The following is a 23,960-nucleotide window of genomic DNA, read 5'->3' on the forward strand; positions in this document are numbered from 1 at the left end:
TAGATTCTCATCGGTTCTACAGCCAGGATGTTGCACAAATCATTGATTTGCTTCCCAAGTAGATGTAATTACATTTTGACATGAAGGGGTAGCCTTACCTCTTCAAATACAATATTATAATTGTATCAGGGTCCGGCCTGACCCGGAATTGACTGACACATATCGTACGAATCCTCGCTGCTTAAATATATTAATGTACATTATCATCTAAAACCTAGACCCATCTACTCATTTTCTCCTCTAGCCTCTTCTTTGATGGAAATAACCCATTGTACGAAATCGTACTTCTGGAAGTATCCCGTCAACTTTTCAACCATAGTATTGTTAACTTCTTGTGCCACAGAATCATTTTCGGCGTTTTCAAATACCCCTTTGGAATTCAACAATAACTCTAATTGGTTAATCAACTTATTATCCAAATTGATCTCCTTGAAAGTCTTGAACAACACAGTACCTCTGACTTTCTCCTTGATATGCTCGTCAGTGGAGATCTTCAAATTTGCCTTATCCAAGAGCGACCAGTCGTCGCCAATTGTGAGCAATCTGAGCCAGATCAATCTGGTGTAGTATTCAAAGAGCTGCTTGTCATCAACCAAAGCAGCCACCTTCAATGCCAATCCAAACCCCCTGTCTTCGATGATCGATGGTTTCAACAAAGTGAGCCAGTTGATTAAATCAATGGTCTTCAATTGCTTGTTGTTGACAAGTTGATCGAAAGACCTACTCAATAATGATTGCGCAATTCCGTTGCCAATGTGGGAATTCTTGAAGCCCTTGAGGATGTTATCGAATTTCAAAAGTTGTACTTCTCCGCCATAATTCTTGATCAAAGATGAGAACAAATTTTTCTGACTCTTTATCTTGGTCAAGCTATTCTCAGTTTCCAAAAGATAGCTAGAACCATCACCATCCATGTTAACATCCAGGTCAGAATGACCAGTACCTCTTGCTGCAATAACAGCTAACTTGGCCAAAGAGTACTTTACTTCCTTATTGTCCAAGTTGTCACCAGCTTCAAACTTTGATGCAGACTCAACAAGCACCTTACTGGCCTTGTTGAAATTTTCGTCCAACAAGTAACGGATCCATGAAAATTTGGAAGTCTTTTTGGCGTTCTTTTCAAGATATTCTTCCAAGTAGAACTTGTAATTAGTAAAACTCAATAAGAGTGCTTGAATCTGGTCATTCTTGACGTAGTAGTCATATAACAGCGATGCAAATTCATACTTGAATCTTTCAAAGTAATAGACGTATCTTTGAAGCAAACTATCCACCTCAAAGCTGTCTTCGCCATAGATATCTTCCAAGCGTTTCTTTTGAAACTCGAGAATCTGCGCCAAAGAGGAGAAATCGTGGTACTTCTCGGTGATTTCGATGCCTTGTTGGATCAAATCTTGCTTCAATAAGGCACTTATCCAGTGAGTGTTTCTGCCCTTATACCATTGTACATATTCCTTCAATTGGTCATTGTTTGCATCAAACAATTGCATATACTGAATGGCACTAGTGACAAAATAGTACAACACTTCGCACAATTTTATCAAGTCTTCTTTGCTCTTTTGAGTTTTCACTTCATCCCCACCCTCACAATACTCACTAGTGAATACTTGTTCTATCCTAATCAATAATGGAGTCTCAAAGACCCAAATCTTTCTGAGTGGAATGAGCTCGTTGTCTGCAAGATAACGGATCTCATTTTTGAGGATTCCATAATACGTGGCTTGTACAATGAGGGAGGTAAGTATTGGCAATGAAAAATCGTCTGCTAACAATTTTTCAACAAATTTTGTGAACACTTCATTGACAGAGTTAATTCCTTGGCTGAAAAATTTTCTCAAAGTGTCTTCGTTTGCAGCCACCACCTGGGTCTCGATAATAACCTGTTCCAATGTAGACTTGAGAGTGTTGGAATATGCTTTCTCTGCTTCAATCTGGATCCATAATTGAAGAGCAAAATCGTTCTTCTCCAAAGCATCCACGATAGTAGAAACTGCAATTGGAAATACCGATGGAAAGTTTCTTTGTGTATAAGTAATGAATCTTTCGAACAATTCAACTTTGAGAGCCAAAAAGTCTGTAATGGATGGCAAAAAAGATGGCAAGTAAGGAGAAGAAGAGCTTGTGATCTCTTCAATAATCTGGGAGACTGCCTGTAAGACTGTTTCATCGGAAAACTGTTGCACAACATCAAACTCGATCTCTTCAGACTTGAAGTAAAAGATGGCCTGCTCGATATGGGATTTCACTATAAGCAATGGGTCCGTGGAATCACCACCATCGATGCTAGTAGGAAATCTTTCAATTCTTAAAACTCCATTATTTCTCGTCAACAAAATTGCAGAAGGGTTGTTATTAAATGTTTGGTCTTCATATCCATAGCCGAGAATATCGATATTGGATCTCAATCTAACGACATCTTCCCATCTAGGAGTATAGTAGGAAACAGACGCAGCTGACTCCTCGACGTACGAGATATTGATATCAGTGATGATCATGGAGTTATCAATGCTGACAAAGGCTGTTTTTCCAGGCTTAGGCAAGAAAAGTCTAGGCTTATTGATACTTGCTTCTTCGGGGTTGTATCTAGAAAGTTTGTGAGACCCATAAGGCAAAACTCCAGTTGGGTCAATTCTCATAGTCAAAAGTAACAAGTTTTGAGAATTAGGGCTTTTGTAGGATTCTTTGACATAGCAGAGACCCACGTAGATGTTCTCGTGTTCTGCTGATGGCCACAAATCTAAAAAGCTGAGATCCAAGTTTGTTCCTGGAAGGTATCCGTCGATGCTATTTTTGAAATAGGTTGTCAAGTTATGACTATATGACTTCTTTTTGTCAACATATGGTGAGCCGCTTGCAGACAATAACTGATAGGTAACGATATGAAACCCACCAGATGAATCCAATATGAAAATTTCCTGGGTCATTCCATGGTTTATGATTCTTCCCGATCTTATGCTGACAATCTCATCGAAGATCTCGTTGGTTGTTTCCGATCCAAAAATGAAAGACAAGTACTTCGACTTGGTGTTAGACAATAATTCAACCGAAGACAATTGAGGCTTGCTTTTGAAGTCGCGGAGGGACACGAGAATGCATCTTTTCCAGGAGGTAGCCACGACAATACCAGCAGGCTCGACATTCTCGGCTAAAGTGATGTATTCACCCTTTTGGCTGTTGATATCAAGCTTCAACTCCAAAGACTTGTTATTGATCAACCCCAAGGCTGGTGCGTGCTGCACACTTTCGTAGAACTTAACAAGACCCGACGAGGAGTCGATGATGACCAATCCGGGGTCCTGCGAGACTCCACTAGATGGCTTTGTCAAAATTGCTAAAGGTATAACGCTCGACCTTTCGATTGGGAACTGTATGGATAATGGGGTGTGATCTGCTGACTTGTAACTCCACACATGGATTGCGTCTTCGTCAATCACTAACGAGTAGTTGGATTCGTGATCGGAATATGCATTAATAAGCTGAGAACCTTGCGATCTTTCAAACACGGCTGGCAATGCTGGAAGCTTGGATATGCAGTAGTTCTCGTTCTTGGTCAATTCCAACGCAGTGTCCTTGAAGTGACTTGTGGTCTTTGGCTCATTCTGATGACTGAAGGAAATTGACGAAGCAGCAGGTGTAGGTGACCTCGATGAGAGTGCCGACTTCCTGGGCTTGAATATAGATCCTGAGCTGGACATGGTTGGGCCTGTTCGATATGTTAGAGCAGAGTTGTTTTGAAAAAAGTTAGAGGCGATTTGTAATGTATTACGTAATATTCGGAGTGAAGCTAGGAGAAGAGTAAGCAGCCTGCTACCCTAGTCTCGACTAGCCATGTTGAGCTTCTTCTGACCTCCTACTTAGGGTCTACTTGTGGTATGTTTTTTTCTTCTATTACATAATTTAGGTTACTATACATTATTGCAATACGGCCAGCCACACTTAATCGTGCTTGGCTCTCTTGACAGCAGGTTCTTCGTTGTCAATGGCGTCGACGAAATCATCCTCATCATCGAAATCACTGTCTTGGTCATACTTAGCCTTCAAACCCTTCATCTTTCTAGTTTGCAACTTGCCCAAGTCTTGCTTACCCAAGTGAATTTGAGCAACCTTGTCACCCATAAAGTCGGTAGAAACGTTCTTCTTGACCTTGGCTTGTAATTGCTTAGGCTTCTTGTAGGCTTCCTTCTCGAGTTCAGGAGCAGGAGAAACTCTTCTGCCGATCTTGAAGTCAAATCTTGGTCCTATTTCGTCAACCTCAACTCTTGGAAGTTTTTGGCCTGATTGGTAAGACTTCAATTTGTATACTCTGAAATGTAAAAGTGGAAGGTTCTTGGAATCGTTTGGATCTTCGATTTCCCCGGTGGATAAAGCAATAATATATTGTAAACCAGCAACATCTTGTAAATCAGTTTCTTCACCACGGAAAAAGTCCATAAATAATGATTTGGCGTGTTGGAAGACAGGGTGGGAGTCAAATGCTGGTCCGTTGAAAGTGAACATTGGTTTCAATCCAACTGTGAAAGTCAACTTCTTGAAGTCTTGCAATAACTTGTGGTTGTCTTGTATGGATAATTCAAGCATGTCGTATACTTTGTGGTTGAAGAAACGGGTAAAGATCAAGGTGTTAGGTCTCTTCTTGTTGTGTGTGGAGAGGACCATTAAGGATGTGTCGTTCTTTTCAGCAAAGAATTCTAAGGTGCTGGCATCATCAAAAGGTCTGATATCGTTCTTCTTGCTGAACTTCTTAACAAATGGTTTCTTCAACGCCATAAGATCACACATGGCATCGTGCAAGAACTTGTTACCGGTGGATCCTGGAACGAATAAAGCGGTCTTGGTGTTCTCGACCAACTTGGCTTCTTGCTTAGCAAGAGCTCTCTTAGAACGGGCGTTTTTTGGTTTACTATATGTTAGTATATGATTCAAGTATTTGCCGCAGTGGAAACTGGCTACTATCAAGTAACCTGAAATTTCCAAGGCAAGCAACTGGACCAACCATGCGACTCTAGATCAAAAGGTACATACACAGTTCTAATCATTGTTGGAATATGCTATAGTGCTCATCTCATCTTATCAAATTTGGCTCATCTAGTGAAAAAAATTGTATCACGTGATTAAAAATGTGAGGGAGAAAAAATAGGTCGTACCCGGATTCGAACCGGGGTTGTTCGGATCAAAACCGAAAGTGATAACCACTACACTATACAACCTAATAGTTACTTTGAGTATTGCTGGCGAATAACTCACTAGGTTTAAGAGATGATTACGTAATCAAATATCAGAAAAGCTGTCATAGAAGAATTTATCACGTATGAGACATATCGGGGGAGTCACATGCATCTCCCAAGGTATAGAATATTACAGAGTGAATTATGGTCACGATCTTACAATTGCTGCGCAATATAGAGAGGTAAAGCATACGTTCTTTTGTCAACAATAAAAAAAGTGAAGCTATCAGAACACAACTTCGCAACATACGAAGCTTAGTCGCCCCACTGGCGCAGATTACAAATGATACAACTATCATCAAATTGGACAAGTTGATTAAGACTCTTTGGAGGTTATGGATACAACGACGAGCACAAGGGGAGGCCCATGCTCGTCCTCCAACCACCAACCAATTGTCTTTCCTCTTGTCCAGCCAAAGTTCCTAATGAAAATATTATCTAACATGAGCTGCTTCTACGAGGTGCCTTCTCTTGCGCACCAAGTTGCAAAAAATCATGAAAAAACAAAATTAAATTCAAAAATTAATTGAATTATAACGGTTTGACCAGAATGGTGTGTTATCCATTGCAATAGGTATATAGTCAGTAGATTATAATATACTTCCCATTAGCAAAAAAAAAAAAAGTTTCCACTTTACTCAAGAGAGCTATCATGTTAATGAGTTGTTCTTGCATAATAGTCGTCTCATGTCTGATATAGCACTTGTAGGTTACTGAAGGTAGCAAGTGCCAAATCGAAAAAGCATTACAATTCCTATTCTACTTCCTCTAATCTCAATAGTCATTTCTTATTACAAGTCCTTAAAATAAATGGCACAAAAAACAAATCATTGTATCAGTGAGTGAACTCATCGAAAATACCAAGGAAATGCTCTTGAACTTCTTACATTTCATTCAACTTCATTGCCACTCAAATAAAATAACATAAATTTTAGCCTTGTATTTGAAGCATAATACAATTAAGGCTGCGAAATGAATTTTGAAGCTTCCACAATTCTGTAGTCGAATTTTATTAAGTACAAATTTAGACTTTTGAGAGTTTCGAGATCCTCCCTATTTTAGTGTGGTAGTAAGGACGATGTAAAGCCCGTTCAGTCAGTTTCATAAGTCATAAGTGTTATCACAATGTACGCTACCAAGGATGTAGGAAATCTCACACTAGTTGCCTAAATCAAATGTTAAAATGCACCTTCGTTGTCTTAAGGCAAGTTGTGGTTATCGAAAAATAGGTAACACGAGCTATTGAGAGTTAGTGTGAAGGCAAATAGCAATTGATACTGGGTATCCTTGAAACTTGAAATTACTAGCTGATACTAGTCAAACAACTTGTGAACTTAAGAACTCTAAACTTTCTTATTTTTGAAGTAATATAAATTTGTGAACTAATTATATTGGGCAAAATACCCTGTTATTGGCTAAGTTCTGTTCTCTACCTTTATTCTAAGTGGAACGGTGTCAGGTCAGGAATTACTTGGTTTGTGAGCATTCTACAATTATTCTATGTCAATCGATATATTGCTACGAAACGATGATTCCAGCAACCAGTAACACGGGAGGTCACTGAACATCTCAACTAGCAGCGTCTCACTCAATCAATGAGCACTGATCCAGTTCCGCAACCTGTAGGCTATTATCAGATAAAGGTGGTTTGTTTCCCGGTGGCTTGACTCTTCTTTCGCAGCCGAATACTGCACAATGGGGGCAGACATAATAAATACGTGTGGCTACTGACAGAGTCAAGCTGTTAGTGCTGCCACAAGGACCAACCCACAGATGACATGAAATGCGTTTCATGGAAAAAGAGCATTGGAGAGATATAGGCCGGGAAAGGCATAATGAGATATGAAGAAGAGGATGAAAGACCACAGAAAATTCACGAAAGAAATATAATGAAAAACATGAAAAAGATACGAAGACAAAAGGATGAAGGACTGGCGAAAAGATGAAAATTCACATACTAATAAATTGTATCCAGATGAGCACGAGGCGACTAGAGACGTCTATTAATTTTATTAGCCATATTCCTATAGTATGATTGTGAACAACCCTTCTCTCACCCAGAGTCGTATTGTAAATACATTAAAGGACCACTCTGAGCCGAGCCCAGAGCATATATTCCCAATATTATTATGAACATATCATAGTGTATGCGAGACAGTATTTTCCAGAGGACCACTCTGAGCCGAGCCACCACCCCACGGATTCCTCACGTGCTGTTAGCGGATGGTCGCTTCAAACACCGACCCCTCCACCACCCGCCACGCCTGCCATATCGGGGTTAGCCCCATTGGCGCATCCTAGCGGCTGGACTCAGGCCGAGCTCCTCCGACTATCGGCTGATGGGTCACCGCGGAAAAACACGGACTAGCATTTCACGTGCATCCTTTCATCCGTGCCTCTATACTCACCTGTCCCGTTCACGCCAACGCCAGTCGCCAGCTGCCCCTCCACATACGGACAATTCTCGCCCCACTCGTCCCAGCCGACCCCCCTGGCGCCATCTTCCGTGCCCTCCCGCAACGCCATTCGCTGTGGCCTGAACGTTTCGGTGCCGGTCCGCGACACTCCCCACCATGACTCAAATCGGCAGCAAAATTTTCAGGTGGGGTTAAGGTGAGGCGTATATAAAGCTGCAAAGTCCGCTTTGCCAAACCCTCACGATAACAGACACCATGTACAGACCTGTCCAAATCAGATTGGCTGCCAGACCCAGAGCCGGCGTTGCCTTCTCCACCAGCGCTCAATTGCAAAAATGGAGCGACATTCCATTGGCTCCTCCTGACAAGATCTTGGGGATTTCCGAGGCCTACGTCAAGGACACCAACACCAAGAAGATCAACTTGGGGGTGGGTGCGTACCGTGACAACGACGGAAAGCCTATCATCTTCCCATCAGTCAAGAAGGCCGAGGAGATCTTGTTGGCCAAGGAGGTCGAGAAGGAATACACCGGCATCACCGGAAACAAGAACTTCCAAAACATTGTCAAGAACTTCATCTTCAACAACTCCAACAAGGACGCCAATGGTGCCAAGTTGATCGAAGCCAACAGAATCGTCACTTCCCAGACCATTTCCGGTACCGGTTCCCTCCGTGTGATTGCCGACTTCCTCAACCGTTTCTACACAAACAAGAAGATCTTGGTTCCAAAGCCAACCTGGGCCAACCACGTGGCTGTCTTCAAGGACGCCGGCTTAGCCCCTGAATTCTACGCCTACTACGAAACTTCCAAGAACGACTTGGACTTCGACAACTTGAAGCAATCGTTACAATCCCAAGATGAGGGCTCCATCATCTTGTTGCATGCATGCTGTCACAACCCAACTGGTATGGACTTGACCGCACAGCAATGGGACGAAGTTTTGGAAATCATCAAGTCCAAGAAGTTCTTTCCCTTGGTCGACATGGCCTACCAAGGTTTCGCTTCTGGTGACCCATTCAAGGACATTGGCTTGATCAGAAGATTGAACGAGTTGGTGGCTAACGACGAGCTCAAGTCCTACGCCTTGTGTCAATCCTTCGCTAAGAACATGGGTTTGTACGGTGAAAGAACTGGTTCTATTTCCATCGTTACCGAGTCTTCCGACGCTTCCAAGGCCATTGAGTCTCAATTGAAGAAGTTGATCAGACCAATCTACTCTTCTCCACCAATCCACGGTTCCAAGATTGTCGAAACCATTTTCAACGACGAAAACAGTCTTTTGCCTGAATGGTTGTCGGAATTGGACGCCGTTGTTTCCAGATTGAACACCGTCAGATCCAAGTTGTACGAAAACTTGGACAAGACCAACTACAACTGGGACCACTTGTTGAAGCAAAGAGGTATGTTTGTGTACACTGGTTTGTCTGCTGAGCAAGTGATCAGATTGAGAAACGAGTTCTCCGTGTACGCCACCGAGGACGGTAGATTCTCGATCTCGGGAATCAACGACAAGAACGTTGAATACTTGGCCGACGCCATCAACCAGGTGGTCAAGGCTTAAGCCACGAAATAGTGAATGTACAAAGTATAGCCCAAGTGTAGCCGGTATCCAGAAATTTAATCGTGGGTTTCCTGGATCCCAGATGCTGTACGTTCAACAACATGCGGATAAGTTTGAAAAACAGTGCTCCTAGAAACATGAGGTCCTACAAAGGCGATGATTTATGCATGACGACCGTGGACGTGGTATGATTCCATCAGATGATATGGTCAAGTAAGGTGGAATGGGAGTTTAAGCTCAATTCTAAGGATCAGGCCCTATCCAATTCGGCTCATACGGTATTAAAGTCAGTTTAATGAATTGCTAATACTCGAGCAAGAGCTATATTATCTAAGAGATTTATAGGGTCTTAACCTTACTCCAATTGTATCAACACAACAATCTCCTCCTCCTCTAAGTATGAAGTATCGATTTCATCTAAGATTTACACCATCGACCTGAATAACCCTCAGTAAAAGGATTCATAGGAACAGAAACTACTAATAAAAGGCAGACGATCATATATTATGGATCAGAAGTTTGGCATCAACTATTTCAGACGACTGTGATACTTCTATCTCTCACAAATTTCAATAATTGCACAACTGCTCACTTTAGGGCAGTCTAATGGCTATGGCAATCTACAATTGAGCGCAGTTGTCCATATTCGCACTGTTCAACTTATTCATGAGGTCAGTATGCTGGTGCGGTTCACCTCCTCTGCTGGGAGTAATCATGGAGAAAAAATATTCATAGATCTCAGAAGAATTATAACTAGGATGAATAATCGTTTCTGATTAAATTAAATATGGACAAACCTAGAAACGATATCAACTAAATTCCTGCTGCTCTATTACGAATACCATTTCCTCGTTTGATACACTATTGATAATAAAATTAGCCAGACTAGAACCATCATCCACGGTCCTTCCCTTGGTCCACGTGACACTGCCCCTATCCAAGCACCAGCCCAGCCCCGATTCCCGATTGTAGGTGTAAGCGACACTGACGTCGCGGCTTGGTAGAGGACTGTCGCTCTGCGTGCCACCGCCCGCAGAAGATCTGCCAGATACGACGTAGACGCAGACACTGGACGCCTGTCCCAACAGTTCTCTCCTGCAGCAAAGCGTTCGCCCTCAGTATCAGGCGCGGTGTCGCCCACCACGAGTCGCCGGACCACGGTACCACCATACACAGTACCACCATACACGGTACCACCGAAACACACTAACTTTGTTTCCTGTTCTCCCCACACTGCCCCCTGCTCTCCCTACACCGCCTCCTGCTCCTATCAGCCCTTCCAGCCTCCTCTTCCCATCGTACCCATTCAGTGCCCTGTCCCGCGGTTTCAGCCTGCGCGATGTATCGCCAGCACAGCACGGCAGTACTTCCGTCCCCTACCTGAAGTCCCCGACATTGTGGTGTGAAACGCGACTTTGCTACCCGCTGGTGAAGCCCGGATTTTCGCTACCAGTGACTCCATCCTCACCCACCACAACCTGCTGGTAGTTGTACGTCCTCCCTACTTCTCACATTCCCCCTCCCGCTACACAAACCCCCGCCAACCTCGCGGCCTGGCATCCCAGTGACGTCCAGAAAAAACTGCCAGTTATCATCCCGTACCATCGAGCCGCCATGGATGATTCAGACTCCAAGTTGGAATCCACCAACAGGCTTCTCTCCGACCTCGAGCGCAAGCTCTCATTCATCTCCACCACGTCGTCGGCCCAAACCCAGCAGTCGGCTGGGTCGTCAGTGATCATCAACAAGGCCATGAACGGCATAGCAAAACAGAACATCCAGTCGAGCGTGCTCGACTACATCAAGAACGACGACGACTCGATGTTCAGCCCTAACGAGCTCTTCCAGGACCGTCAGGCCAAGTTCATGACCACGTTTGGCAAGCACTACAACGACGACGTCTCGCGCCAGTACCTCAAGGGCAGCGTTTCGCCCAACCTCAACCCCAACCGCTCAATCCACATCCACGAGAGCGACGACATCGACGATGGCGAGCTCGCCATCGAGTCCTCCACCCCCAACCCCCACAGCATCCATGTTCCCATCGACACCATCGATGTGGACGACCCCGAGGGTCTCGATTCGGACGACCCCAGTAATGACTATGACGAGACTGTAAACGACTACGAACAATACCAACACGACGAAGACGACGACGACGACGAAAACGACATTGGCGACACCGATGAACTACTCGTTCCTCCGTCGCCTCCACGATCGCCGCCTCGCGAGTTGGATCCCGACAAGTTGTATGGACTATACGATTTCTCGGGCCCCGATCCCTCGCATTGTGCATTGTCGAGAGACGAACCCGTGTTTCTAATCAACGACGAGGATAACTACTGGTGGTTGATACGAAAAATGACCAAGGACGAAAGGATAGACCACAAGAAGAACACCATGAAGGTTATACCTGACAAAGACGAAGACGAACTGGACGACGAGAACTACAGTGACGAGGATGATGGCAAGATCGGATTTGTACCTGCCGAGTGTCTTGAAACGTACGGCGAGAGACTTGCCAGACTCAACTGCTTCAAGAACGAGGAATTGGAAAGGACTTCCAAGGACACTTTCGAGGTGTACGGGGAAAGTGAAAATTTTGCCATCGATCTCACGAGTCCTATTCACTATCAAAATGACTCAGAAGATTCCATAGTATCAAAAGGTGAGAAACCAGATAGCTCAACTGAAATTGTTCATTCGATAAGCTTGTCGAAAAGCAACAGTTTATTGAAGCATAGTGCATTATCAAAGAGCAGTAGTTTACTTCGCCGAAATGGGCTCAAGAAAGACAACACGAAATCAGTCACCTTTGAGGATTTGGGGCAGTTGGAATTGGAAGAAGAGGAAGAAGAACAATCCCCTGACGATGTGGAAATAATACGAGAACAGCAGAAGAGAGATTTTGATAATGGAACCTTCGATATTCCACACGATGAAATCAAGAAATCCAATAATTTGGCACCTCCAGTCGAAGAGGAAAAGATTTCGGAGGTGCTAAGTGATATTTATCCCGAAGCACCATTAATAATCAACAAGAACAACAAGAAAAAGAAAGCACTTCTACCATCAAAGCTTACCAATATAGAGTCAACTGGGCAGGGACCTCAAGATTCATCACCATTTACTGATTTTGTCAAGCCTACATCGTATATTAATAGAGATGATGTATCCATTGGTTCATTTTCACCAGATACACCCCCATCCAGACTGTCGAAATCTAAGAGACAACAGTACCACACACCAGAAGGTGCAGAAGAGGATGAAGAGGATGACGAATTTAAAGAAATCACAAACAACCTTACCCACTTAAGAAGATCCGTGATCTTAGACAGATTAACTAAGGTCACTTCCGATATCGAACAACAATTGCAATTAGATCATTATGGTTCATCCTCAAACGAGCTAGATGAGGTAGAAGAAGTGGATGAACTGGATGACGACCATATTAGTTCTCGAAACAACGAAACAATTACTGTCCTCGACTCTACTGAAGTGGATCCGTTGGAAACTCCTAAGATTGCTCAGTATGAGACTCCAAGATTGGAGCAGTTTGAAACGCCAAAGTTGGAACAGTACGAAACTCCCAAATTTGACCAATTCGAGACCCCAAAAGAACACCTTCAAACTCCCAAGACAGAGATTTCTCATGCAATTTACAACGAAAACAATCAAAATATACCGGAATCGCCTTTGAATCAACTACAGACAGAAATGGTGCTCGTTCCGGATGCATCAGAAGTCATCAACATTGACGACGACTACGAGTACGAGTACGACTTTGATGACGAGGAAGACGAGGATGAAGATGAAGAAGACGGAGTGGAGGAAGTTAATCACAGTGGCGAATTCACTCCGTTGACCAGCATGAATTCATTGAGCAACGGTGTCAGTGCGAGTATTCCAAAGAGCACTCCATACGACGAGAAACGCAAATCCAAACCAGTGCACGAAATGTTCATGCCTATTCTTGGAAAGTTCGACAAGTTGGCCGAGAAGTTGGCCGAGTTGGACAGTATGTTCGCCGAAAACAAGCGGACTAATCAGTAATGAATGAAGTTCGTTAGTGTGCCATATAGCAATGCACGATAGATAGAAGACGGGTGCATGTAGCCAAATCCTAGAAATGTCAAAATATAGACGGCCAGAATCTGGTTGATATTCTGAGATCGAACGCTACGTTAACAGCACAAAGGCCATTGGCATAATAAGCTATCTTACGCGATAGACCAATAGATCAGAAAGCCTGTACTAATAAAACACTCAGATAGTACTATTAATAAGACCAATAAGACCAATAGAGTAAGCCTGTACTAATACAACCAAAAATGATTCATCCACTTTCAGGTCACTGGCGCACCGTAGATGTTCATCGCAGCACCAGTGGCCCTCTAATTGTCCTAAGAACCCAGCCTGAAAATCCCCAGAGTATGTGGTACAATAATCATTCAGCCGATGGTGCACTGGCCCACCCCAAACTCTCGCTATTTCCTATTGTTTGCGCATCGTTCCTAGCGGCATCATCTCGCGACGCACCGCCGTGCTCATGTATTGGCGTGCCTTGTGTTCGTAATCGTCATGGGAGCCTTGCCGTGGGACCACGCGCGCCACGAGAGGTACCACTGGTGTAGCACCATACAGCACTAAATTGTGGTAAAAACTCATATCCATCAACTTTCTACCGAGAAAATACCAACTTCCATTTGCACTCGAGCAATCTCCAGTCCCCCAGAAGCCCATGCCCGCCTCTTTACCCCCCCTAGCAGTCTTATTCTTACCACCAGCAAAAATTTTCGATCTAGTGCACACCAAAAAAATGTTTCAATCTTAGCTCTTCTCAAGCGATCCAGCACGAATTTCATTCGTTACCACCACCAAGCGAGTCCAAGCTCCCGTATCGTGACTACCAGCGGTCGACTTCGTATTACATGGAAACAGCGAGCCTCCCGTATTTGAATCAGGTACCCGCGGAATCGAAACACCTTCCCTCCAAGTGCTGAGTATCACATCCACACCAGCAACTCATCTCGCTAGCCCCGCCATGTCGTTCACTGCCGATCCAGCAGCCCTTGAGCAGCTCAAGCAAATATTCAGTTCTACCCTCTCCTCCAATAACCAAGAGAGAAAAAGCGCCAACGAGGCCTTGAGCCAGGCCAAGACCCAACCCGAATTCGAGAACTACCTCTTCCACCTCTTGGTGCTCGATAACTCTGCCAAATCAGAAGTCAGAGCCGGCTCGGGTATCAACCTCAAGAATAGCATCCTCAAATCCGCCCACGCCAAAGGAAATGCCCCCAATGCAAACCGCCAGTACTTATTGGACAACATCTTGAAGGGATTGTTGGTCCAGGACAACTTGGTGAGAAACATCACCGGTAACGTCGTCACCTCGTTATTTTCCATTTACGGAATCGAGTACTGGCCAAACGTCTTGCCCCAATTGATCGAATTGGCCAACCACGAGGCGGGTCCCTATGATTCACAAGAAGCAGCAATGAACACCTTGGGCAAAATTTGCGAAGATTCGTCTATGGTCATTTGCTCCGAATACAAGGGAGAATCCCCATTGAACTTCATGCTCTCCAACCTCCTCAAGCTCATGGTTCACCCCCATTCTGGAATAATAAGAGCATTATCTATTCACTGTGTCAACCAATTCATTCCTTTGAACCCTCAGGAGTTTTCCAACTATCAAAACCAATTTCTCCAGAACTTGTTCGAATTGTCCAAGGATTCCTCCACTAAGGTGAAGAAGAACATCTGTTCTTCGTTCTCCATGATCTTGGAAACTTCTCCAAACACTTTGTTGCCTCACTTGGATGGGGTAGTTAACTACTGTCTTCATTTGATGCAAGACAACGACGAAGAAGTAGCCTTGGAGGCATGTGAGTTTTTGTTGTCATTGTCTAGTATCTCTGAAGACGAAGTCAACAAGCAAATCTTCATTCCAAAATTGAAGTTGATCTTACCAATTTTATTGGGCACTATGGTATACTCAGAAGAAGAAGTGTTTTTAATGGAGTTAGAGAGTTCTAAGGACATCACATCTGTCCAAGATAAGGAAGAAGATATCAAGCCCAAGAATGTCAAAGTCAAAGAGCATTCTGCTAAGAGTAATTACAGAAAAGAGGATGATGATTCAGATGACGACTCTGACGAGGACTCAGACTCTGATTCAGATTCCTTAGTTGACCAATGGTCGCTCAGAAAATGCTCAGCAGCAACCCTTGACATTCTTTCCTTGAACTTGCCAGGTGAAGTCCTTGAGATTTCCTTGCCTATTTTGCAAGAAAGAATTTTATCTACTGACTGGAAGGTAAGGGAAGCCTCTATTTTGGCCTTCGGTGCAATTTCTAAGAGTTGTATCGAATTATCAGATGATAAGTTGCCAACTTTGGTTACTTATCTCATTGAACGGTTGAAAGACCCCCAACCTAGATTGAGACAAATCACTTGTTGGACAATTTCCAGATTTGCATCATGGATTATTACTCAGTCGCCTCAATTAGTGGACCTCACTATCCAATCTATTTTGGCCAGTTCATTGGACCAGCAAAAAATTGTCCAGCAATCTGCATGTTCATCATTGACATATTTAATAGAGGAAGCCTACAGTGAGTCTTTGCTCCCATATCTTGATCAATTGTTGCACCATTTCACCAGATGCTTCCAGATTTACCAGAAGAAGAACTTGGCAATTTTGTATGATTGTATCCAGACTTTCGTTGAGAAGCTCGGATACGAAAATTTGTCTAAATCCGAGAATATCAAGGAGTTGATCCCACCCTTGTTAAGCAAGTGGGAGGAGTTGGATGACAATGACAATGCTTTATGGTCATTGTTGGAATGTATAGCCAGCATTGCTTCGACATTGGGAGAATTGTTTGCACCATACGCTGTTCCTATTTACCAAAGAGCTGTGAAGATTTTGACAAACTGCATAGAATTGGACCAACAAGCGCAAACCGACCCACTGATCGAAACCCCCGAGAAGGATTTCATAGTGACATCGTTGGACTTAATAGACGGGTTGATTCAAGGATTCGGTTTTCATTCGGCCGAGTTGATTGACCAAAGATTGATGGAGTTGCTTCTCATCTGCTTGGAAGACCATTCCAACGACGTGAGACAATCGGCATATGCATTGTTGGGAGATTTGGCTATTTCAGTTTGTGACGTGATAGTCAAGCCATGGTTGAGATCGATTGTATTGAGCATTGGCAATGAAATCAACAACCGTAACTACGAGTCATATCCTGTTGTCAACAATGCCATCTGGTCATTGGGGGAGATGTTGATGAGATTACCACCTCATGAGATCAAGCCATATTTTGAAAATTTGGTTGACTTGATCATACCCGTGTTGATCAGCACTGATACTCAGCAGACGGTCTTGGAAAACTGTGCCATCTGCTTGGGTAGAATGGGTATCAGCGGTGACCCCGAATTGTGTGGGTTATTGGGTCAAAAATTGCCTGGGTTCATCTTGCAATGGTGCTCGCAGATGTTGTACTTGATTGACAACGAAGAAAAGGAGACAGGATTCACCGGAATGTTGAACATCATCAATACCAACCCAGTGAACGGGTTTGGTGGGTTTGACAATAGCCAGGGAAAGAAGAACTTAGGAATATTCTTCGTGTGTATTGGGAGCTACGCCCAACCCAGTGACGAGTTGAGAGGATTGTTCGGACAGATGTTGAACAGCTTCAAGGGGTTGTTGGGTAGTGAATGGGAAGGAGTGATGGCCCATGTTGATCACGAGTCCAGAGGGGTTTTGGCTTCTGTGTATGGTGTCCATTAGAACAGTGTTTGGTATCAGTGCTATGAAAATCAGCACTCGAATGGCCTAATTACCGTATGGTACCCTGGTAATTTAAGCACCATAAAGCTACGCCTCGGAGCCGTCTCATCCTGGTGTTTCATGGAGTTACTCTCTTGGTTGAAACACCCATACAATACTTATAGCTCACCTACAGCTTGGCAGGCACAACGTCTTTATTCTCTCGGTTACAACAGCCATACAATATTTATAGCTCGTACAGCTTGCATCTACATAGATATTTTATTTTCATTATATTCTTCGTTGACCAAGCAATATTATAGCTCGCTCATCTATATAGATTCTTATTTTCATTATTTACTTCGTGACCAAGCAATACTTACAGCTTGCATCTATGTAGACTCCTTGTCACTATACAATACTTCGTTGACCAAGGTAATGGGAAGATCCCACACCCCACTGGGTGCCTTATGCACGTACTCTACTGCTCTGGCCACCTGCTGGTGGTGGCTCAAGCCAGACGTGCCCACAGCACCCGCAAAGGCCGAGTGTTCGTCTATGAAGTTGCGGATGTCGTCTAGCGGAAACGTCTTGACCTCCGTGTTGTAAAGTGCCAACGCAATGTACACGAAGAGCATCGCCATTAACGAGTAGGCCGGGATGGCCAACGACCAGTAGTTGTCAGGGTAGTAGTGGATGGAAAGGTAATCCTGGATGAACCACTCAGGCAAGAGGGCCCAGCATGTCCAGAGCACAAGTACAAGCGCACTCAACACATACATGAAAAAGCCCTTGTATTCCGCGTAGGGTGTGATGTTGGTGGATACGGTGACATCCGACTGGCGTGCCAACGAGTCCTCCACTGGCTGGATGTCGGGAGACGCAGTACGGGACCGTAGGCTCATGGTGGTGGTGATCTGTGGACGGAGGAACCGGCTGATTTAGATGATGGTTGGAGTTTTGCTGGATTGTGGAGTTCATGAGATGATCTGGACGCGCGACACTACGTGGAATGAATGGGGTGGGGGACTATGGTCTGGGGTATTGGATTGCGCTAATGGATTGGGCTTCGAACTGTACATGGTACTGTAATCTTTCAGACAGAGGTTTCTGGGAATTGGTTTGGACTGTTGGTCCAACTTGGCATTAAACGGGTTTGGTAATAATTTCAGTGAGGCCCCAGACCAGCAGCAGTGGCTGCGTGTCTGGAGTACTTTCCTACATCAATGGGTATAGCTGCCTTATAAACGATTCCAAGTTAATTTTTCAATTCTATTTCTTCTAATCAATGGTAGGCATTCATGAGAAGTTATTTTTCATGGCCAACACCTATTGATCAGCCAGAATCCCACCCCTTCCTCGTTTCTACACTGCTGTATCGATACAGAAAACTCATCTTCATCCTATTAGTCTCCAGACTATATACTATACGATTAGACCAATTGCTTTCTAGAACCCTTGAAGAAGAGTTGAACAATAGTGATTTGTAAGAATGCCATTCCGACCATCAATATCACCTCAAAGATGGAGAAATAGTAGATTCTGGATTCGGTGGACTTGACAGTGTCGTGGTTACGGTTGTTTCTGGTCTTGTAATATTGTAAGGTTCTGGACAATCCATCCAACTGTTTGTCGATGTTGTCGATGGTGTTTTGCATGCTTTCAACGTGAGCAATTGGCTTAGCGTTGGGTTGGCCCGGTAAGTTGGCTCTGAAATCGTCGTCGTTCTCGTCGGCGAACTTGATTTCGAAATCAACAACCTTGTCGTGGTAGGTAGACATGCCATTGGAGAAGCAGAACTCGTACTCTCCAACGACGTCGGCATTGAACACCCAGTCACCCTGTCTAGACTTGACCTCGCTTTGGAGCACGTCACCTCTGGGGCTTCTGACCTCGTAATCGACATCAAAGTCTCCTCCAGACTGGACAGCAAAGTAGCACGCAACGTTGGTGTTAGGCTTGGTGGTGAAGATGTAGTAACATGCCTTCTCTTGGGCCTTCAAGTTGAAAGTGAAGGCGGAAGCCGAGATCAACGTGGCGAAACCCAACACGGTGAGCAAGTATTTGAGCATCATGGTTCGTGGTGGTTAAACATGAATCGAGTGTTGGCATTTTTAGACGTGTCGAAGGGGTCGTGCGAGCTCAGACACGTAGCACAAACGGCCTATGTGCAGGCGGTGAAAAGTATTAAAATCCTATGTATAATTACAACTAAGTGAGTATTGCACAAGGGCGGAGGTTCTTCGACTGAAGGGCAATCCAGAGGCTACTGAGGATATCTTGTGAGACGCTCCTCGTGCCATTTAAGACGTGAAAGACTGCTGTTGCGCAGAGTAGTGCACTTTGGATGATACTGATGGTATTACTTTTGTCATTCTCATTAGCTATTTACAATTATATATACACCATTCTACCTTCGGCGTCAAATCCAACGGATCTGTCCTTTCTCTTGTCTCTTCTGGAAGCACCGTAACGGAATCCGACGTCGCCACTGGTACGAGAAGTGAATTTGAATGCAGTTCTTTCGCCCTGTCTTTGAGCACCAACAATGACCTTGTTGAGAGCTTCCTTGGACGAGTCTTCGGTGTTGACCTGCGACAACTCCTCCAAGGTATCTCTAGCAACAGGAAGGTCCAAGATCTTGGCAGCATCGACAGGCCCAAAAGGCTCGGACTCAGCAATGGTCAAGAAACGCTGCTGCAAAGTCTTATGAGGAGTAGGAATTTCCGTCAAGTTATCAGCACCGTGTGGTGGCTGGTAGAGAGGGAACATCTTGTACATGACGGAGGCAAAGTTTTCGAGATCGGGGAAGATCTTGTTCTAGATGTTAGTATTGTCCAATGATTTCGAGTGCATTTCAGTGATAATTTTCTAACCATGTAGTTGTCTTCAAGACTAATCGAATTTTTAAATAATCTCATCATTATGCGTTCGCTCCACTAATACATACCTCTTGTTGCCATTGCTTTTCAATGGAATTCAATCTCAACACAGCTTCGATTCTAGCCAACTTGATCCCGTACTTGTGAGCCACCTCTTGGGCATGCATGCCGTTTTCGTTGATGTCGTCGCAAATCTTCTGCTTGAGTTCATCAGGAATAATCGATGCGGTACGACATGCAGCGTTCTGAGGGAAAGGGTGCAATTCAGGATTGCGTCCAGGCAGGGTCAATTGTCTGGGAGGAAAAGCCTCTCTGTAAGTCAGATCAACCACGGTTTGTCCGTTGGGAACAATGTAGTTGGGCTTGTGGTTTTGTGGTGGGTAGTAGTACTTGTTGCGGTAGTACTCTCCCCGTATGTTCTTGGGGCCCAAGAATCCCTTTAATGCTCTTTGGAAGAAACTGGCATGGTCCTTCTTGCCGGTGGGTTTCGGTACGTTTTGGGGGTTGTATCTGGGGTACGCAAGTCTCCGCTTGTAACGAACCTGCTGCAACCCTACTCCGGCCCGCGCTATGCTGGTGTTGCCTGGACGAAACATGTGGTGAAGAAAGAGAAGAATTTAACGTAAAAGTTTTTCATCGACAAACGACATCACCGCGACATGACATGCTCACGTGCACGACTTAGGGCTCGAGCGTGCGACACGACAAGGGAGGCAGCCACCAACATTACCGGGATAGATCTGGCCCTCTGGCGCCGTTGGTGGCACGAAACCTGGTACTCCACTGCTGGGACTACTATGAGATACTCACGTGCTTTCCGAGTCCGCTGGACGGCCCAAAGCCACACAAGTAGAACCACGGTGATCAACATCACGTGATGTCAACAGATCAGACGCGCCTATATGGAAGTAAACGAAACACGATCTTTCCTAGAAAGGCACCGGTCCTGTATGAGCTACTCCACGATAAGTCGTATTCTGGAAGAGATGGAGTCTCTCTCCGGACCGCTCGAGTCAAGATTTGCGCCCTCAACCATCCCTCAAAAACGAAGAACACCGCCAGTAAGCGAGGACAATCCTTTTAATGACAAGAGCACACGAAAGGAAAGCGATGACAACAAGAACAGCGCAAGTGCCAAAGCATCCGCAGTTAATGCTGCATTACAGTCACCATTCATACGAACCCAAAACCTTTCCAAAATAATAAATCAAACGTTCATGCCCCCACCAAATCCAGCATCCAGTGATGTGAACTCTGGAACTGCAACGGCAAACAAAACCATCCAACCGGTGGAAGAGGCCGAGTGCGAAGAAAACGACCTCAAGGAGGAGTTCGAGGAGGATGAAGTCTCCTTGGAAGTGCTTGAAGACATGAGTCGGTTGGAGAAGTGCTTCCCGGAATTGGGTATTCACTATCGTCTCATAGATAAAATTGGCGAAGGAACATTCTCGACCGTGTACAAAGCTGAGTGTGTCACAGGAACTATCAGGCTAGACACAGAGGTATGGAAATCCCCCCCTTTGAAGAAAAATAGAGGCAATAAGGTGCCAAAACAAAAGAATGCATTAGTGGCTTTAAAACAAATATATGTGACATCCTCACCTAACAGAATTCATAACGAGCTCAACCTCCTTTACATGTTATCAGGAAATTCTCATGTTGCTCCTTTGTTGGATGTTTTGAGGTATCAAGACCAAGTTTTAGCTATTCTTCCGTACTACCAGCATGCTGATTTTCGTGATTTTTATCGGGATTTACCGATCAAGGGAATCAAAAAGTATTTGTGGGAAATGTTCCATGCCTTGGACTTCATTCATGAAAAGGGCGTCATGCATCGGGATTTGAAACCAACTAATTTCTTGTATGATCCATTCAAAGGACGTGGTGTTTTGGTGGATTTCGGGCTAGCTGAGAAAGAAGTTAAAACAACATCGAAAATTTCGAATGCTTGCCCTTGCATATCCACTGAGAAGGTATTGGTAAACAGAAACATATCGAAACGACAAAATATTAAAGGTGCATATCCAAAGCAAGATCAAAGGCCACCTAGACGTGCAAATAGAGCGGGTACTAGAGGATTTAGGGCACCGGAAGTCCTCTTTAAATGCACAAACCAAACTACAAAGATTGATATATGGTCTGCCGGTACCATAGCGTTCTCCTTGCTATCTAGGAAGTTTCCCTTGTTTAACTCACCAGACGATACTGATGCCCTCTTGGAAATGGCATTAATATTCGGTAGTGACATGATGAAAAAATGTGCAGAATTACATGGATGTGGCTTGGAAATTAACCTTTCAAACTCTTCGATTTCAACCAGCTGTAATTTGGTGCAGACATTAAATGATTTCCTCAAATTTGAAAATGAGAATGGTTGTTTTCCTCCTGATAGTGTGGTTTTAGATACGATAAAATTGTTCAGCGAGAAAGGTGATAAGTTCGTCAAACCAATATTTGAAGAGGGTGCCGATTACGAAGCATTCAAACAGGAACTAGAGAATTACAATGATCATAAATTCATCATGGAAGTATTGCTGGCTGCATTACAGATTAATCCTTCAAAACGGTTATCAGCTAAAGAAATCTTAACATTGCCATTCTTTCAGGAAGTTAATAATGAACATGACGACGTGGTTCTATTATGAATTTGCATGTTTATTTTATTGTACAGGGTTTTATAGGGTTACAAGAATATACACAGAATTAATAACACGCCACGAACTGAATAATTAGAATATGGGACCAAGAAAACTAAACCAAAATAATATATTGTCATAAGCACTCTGTTTGGTAAGCCTAAAAGTCATCTCTTTCGTCAAAAGTATCGTCCTCGTCTTCGGCCCAATCTCTGGATCGCTTTCGAGATATGTCTTCCTTTTTGGAATCAGGAAGCTTGGATTTTTGTTCCGCGTCATTTTCGTCTTTCTTTTTTTCCAGGACTTCAGAATACATGGATTTGTTCCATTTCTGATTCAATTTGGTGATTGCCTTATTTTGATCCGATATGCTTTCTGTTTTTTTAGGGAGGTGTGAGTTGAGGTGCGGCACCGCGAATTTATTATGCAAATCAGGAATAAACGAGTCCGAATAAGAGATGGTCGGACTGACGGGAGGAGAAATGTTGGAGTTGTGAAGTAATTCGAATTGAAGCTCTTTCGAGTAAAATTTTTTCAAGTACATTTTCTGCATGGAAGTTGAAGGTTTCACTTTTTTGGTCAACTTGGAGGACTCGGATTTTTCACGCGACGATTGCAAGTCGAGACTCAATTCCTTGTCCTGGTTATTAAGCGACAACGGCGACGGGGTGGGGTCTTGGAGATGCTTGAACGGGTGGTTTGGTGCATTTGTGGTGGGGACCGACGGGGGAGATGTGATATCGGAGTTGATGTGATCTTTGTACTTGAAGCGGAAGTCGGACTTGATCTGTTCCAAGTGGTCGAGGGCGTCGGTGGTGGGAGGGGCATATTTTTTCAATTTGTACACGGGCTTGGCGATGTTACGCGTGGGGGTCACCAACTCGAGCTCCGAGTCGTCGTCGGAAAATAATGCACTGTTGTAGAGTTTGAGCCGGTTGGAATAGTCGGTGGGGGGCGATGCCACCCTCAGCACGACATTTTCTCGGGGATGATGCGCGACATCGCTGCTGACACCACAGGGCATCCCTCCAGCCAGACAGCCAGTGGCGGGCAACGCCGGGCCAAAAGCAGCCAAGCCCACACCAGGGTCATTGCGGAGCGGCCGGGAAGTGTCGTCCATGGAAATGATCAGATTTCGCGGACTTTCGATGCTGACTATAGACATGCTGCGAGCGTTATTGGGAGTAGGCACGTTGCTGGGAACATGCGGAAGATGGGCGTTGAGCACCGAGTGGTTGGAGGTGATGGAGTTCATGGACGACGAGCGTTGTCGGTGGGCAAACGTCGTGGTAGCTGGAGGCTTGATCATGTAAGGGCTGCTGGCAGCAGAATGCTCGTTGGACAGGATGGGGCTGTGATGGTCATTGTAAAACTCCGAGGACGCCATAATGGCTTGTTCGTCTGACCGGCAACTCCGGTAGCGTGGATGGACGAGGGTGTGCTGCAGGTGG

General features: G+C 44.4%; 11 protein-coding genes and 1 non-coding gene across 12 annotated transcripts; 5 read left to right on the forward strand and 7 right to left on the reverse strand.

Annotated features, from left to right (window-relative positions):
- Positions 1 to 224: 224 nt before the first annotated feature.
- CANTADRAFT_54781 (uncharacterized protein) lies at positions 225 to 3,695 on the reverse strand (the record flags this gene model as incomplete). Its single annotated transcript, XM_020210366.1, has 1 exon — positions 225 to 3,695. The coding sequence occupies one exon, from the start codon at positions 3,693 to 3,695 to the stop codon at positions 225 to 227; it is 3,471 nt and encodes a 1,156-aa protein (XP_020063183.1).
- Positions 3,696 to 3,936: 241 nt separating this feature from the next.
- On the reverse strand, positions 3,937 to 5,036 carry RPF2 (rRNA-binding ribosome biosynthesis protein; the record flags this gene model as incomplete). The annotated part of the gene is made up of 2 exons (XM_020211825.1): positions 3,937 to 4,900; positions 5,023 to 5,036. The coding sequence occupies 2 exons, from the start codon at positions 5,034 to 5,036 to the stop codon at positions 3,937 to 3,939; spliced, it is 978 nt and encodes a 325-aa protein (XP_020063184.1).
- Positions 5,037 to 5,135: 99 nt separating this feature from the next.
- Positions 5,136 to 5,207, reverse strand: CANTADRAFT_t199. The gene has a single exon. It is a non-coding gene; the product is annotated as a tRNA-Gln (tRNA).
- Positions 5,208 to 5,522: 315 nt separating this feature from the next.
- CANTADRAFT_295068 (uncharacterized protein) lies at positions 5,523 to 5,850 on the forward strand. Its single transcript, XM_020208290.1, has one exon. The coding sequence runs from the start codon at positions 5,561 to 5,563 to the stop codon at positions 5,753 to 5,755; it is 195 nt and encodes a 64-aa protein (XP_020063185.1). The 5' UTR covers positions 5,523 to 5,560; the 3' UTR covers positions 5,756 to 5,850.
- A 2,047-nt stretch (positions 5,851 to 7,897) lies between these two features.
- On the forward strand, positions 7,898 to 9,205 carry AAT1 (aspartate transaminase; the record flags this gene model as incomplete). Its single annotated transcript, XM_020211826.1, has 1 exon — positions 7,898 to 9,205. One exon carries the CDS (start codon positions 7,898 to 7,900, stop codon positions 9,203 to 9,205), a length of 1,308 nt encoding a protein of 435 aa, XP_020063186.1.
- Positions 9,206 to 10,819: 1,614 nt separating this feature from the next.
- Positions 10,820 to 13,258, forward strand: BUD14 (protein phosphatase regulator; the record flags this gene model as incomplete). The annotated part of the gene is made up of 1 exon (XM_020211131.1): positions 10,820 to 13,258. The coding sequence occupies one exon, from the start codon at positions 10,820 to 10,822 to the stop codon at positions 13,256 to 13,258; it is 2,439 nt and encodes an 812-aa protein (XP_020063187.1).
- A 991-nt stretch (positions 13,259 to 14,249) lies between these two features.
- Positions 14,250 to 17,012, forward strand: CANTADRAFT_91501 (uncharacterized protein; the record flags this gene model as incomplete). The annotated part of the gene is made up of 1 exon (XM_020211827.1): positions 14,250 to 17,012. One exon carries the CDS (start codon positions 14,250 to 14,252, stop codon positions 17,010 to 17,012), a length of 2,763 nt encoding a protein of 920 aa, XP_020063188.1.
- Positions 17,013 to 17,288: 276 nt separating this feature from the next.
- On the reverse strand, positions 17,289 to 18,208 carry GPI19 (phosphatidylinositol N-acetylglucosaminyltransferase). The gene has a single exon (XM_020207961.1). The coding sequence runs from the start codon at positions 17,894 to 17,896 to the stop codon at positions 17,384 to 17,386; it is 513 nt and encodes a 170-aa protein (XP_020063189.1). The 5' UTR covers positions 17,897 to 18,208; the 3' UTR covers positions 17,289 to 17,383.
- Positions 18,209 to 18,338: 130 nt separating this feature from the next.
- CANTADRAFT_27016 (uncharacterized protein) lies at positions 18,339 to 19,078 on the reverse strand. The gene has a single exon (XM_020207962.1). It carries the CDS (start codon positions 19,064 to 19,066, stop codon positions 18,425 to 18,427), a length of 642 nt encoding a protein of 213 aa, XP_020063190.1. The 5' UTR covers positions 19,067 to 19,078; the 3' UTR covers positions 18,339 to 18,424.
- A 250-nt stretch (positions 19,079 to 19,328) lies between these two features.
- Positions 19,329 to 20,518, reverse strand: CANTADRAFT_27017 (mitochondrial 37S ribosomal protein mS45). The gene is made up of 2 exons (XM_020207963.1): positions 19,942 to 20,518; positions 19,329 to 19,811 (listed from the first exon to the last, which is right to left on the reverse strand). Exons 1-2 carry the CDS (start codon positions 20,467 to 20,469, stop codon positions 19,386 to 19,388), a joined length of 954 nt encoding a protein of 317 aa, XP_020063191.1. The 5' UTR covers positions 20,470 to 20,518; the 3' UTR covers positions 19,329 to 19,385.
- A 572-nt stretch (positions 20,519 to 21,090) lies between these two features.
- CDC7 (serine/threonine protein kinase) lies at positions 21,091 to 22,518 on the forward strand (the record flags this gene model as incomplete). The annotated part of the gene is made up of 1 exon (XM_020210271.1): positions 21,091 to 22,518. The coding sequence occupies one exon, from the start codon at positions 21,091 to 21,093 to the stop codon at positions 22,516 to 22,518; it is 1,428 nt and encodes a 475-aa protein (XP_020063192.1).
- Positions 22,519 to 22,669: 151 nt separating this feature from the next.
- Positions 22,670 to 23,896, reverse strand: CANTADRAFT_23178 (uncharacterized protein; the record flags this gene model as incomplete). The annotated part of the gene is made up of 1 exon (XM_020206929.1): positions 22,670 to 23,896. The coding sequence occupies one exon, from the start codon at positions 23,894 to 23,896 to the stop codon at positions 22,670 to 22,672; it is 1,227 nt and encodes a 408-aa protein (XP_020063193.1).
- Between the last annotated feature and the right edge of the window lie 64 nt (positions 23,897 to 23,960).

Source organism: Suhomyces tanzawaensis (assembly GCF_001661415.1).
Source record: "Suhomyces tanzawaensis NRRL Y-17324 unplaced genomic scaffold CANTAscaffold_6, whole genome shotgun sequence".
Lineage (NCBI taxonomy): Eukaryota > Fungi > Ascomycota > Pichiomycetes > Serinales > Debaryomycetaceae > Suhomyces > Suhomyces tanzawaensis.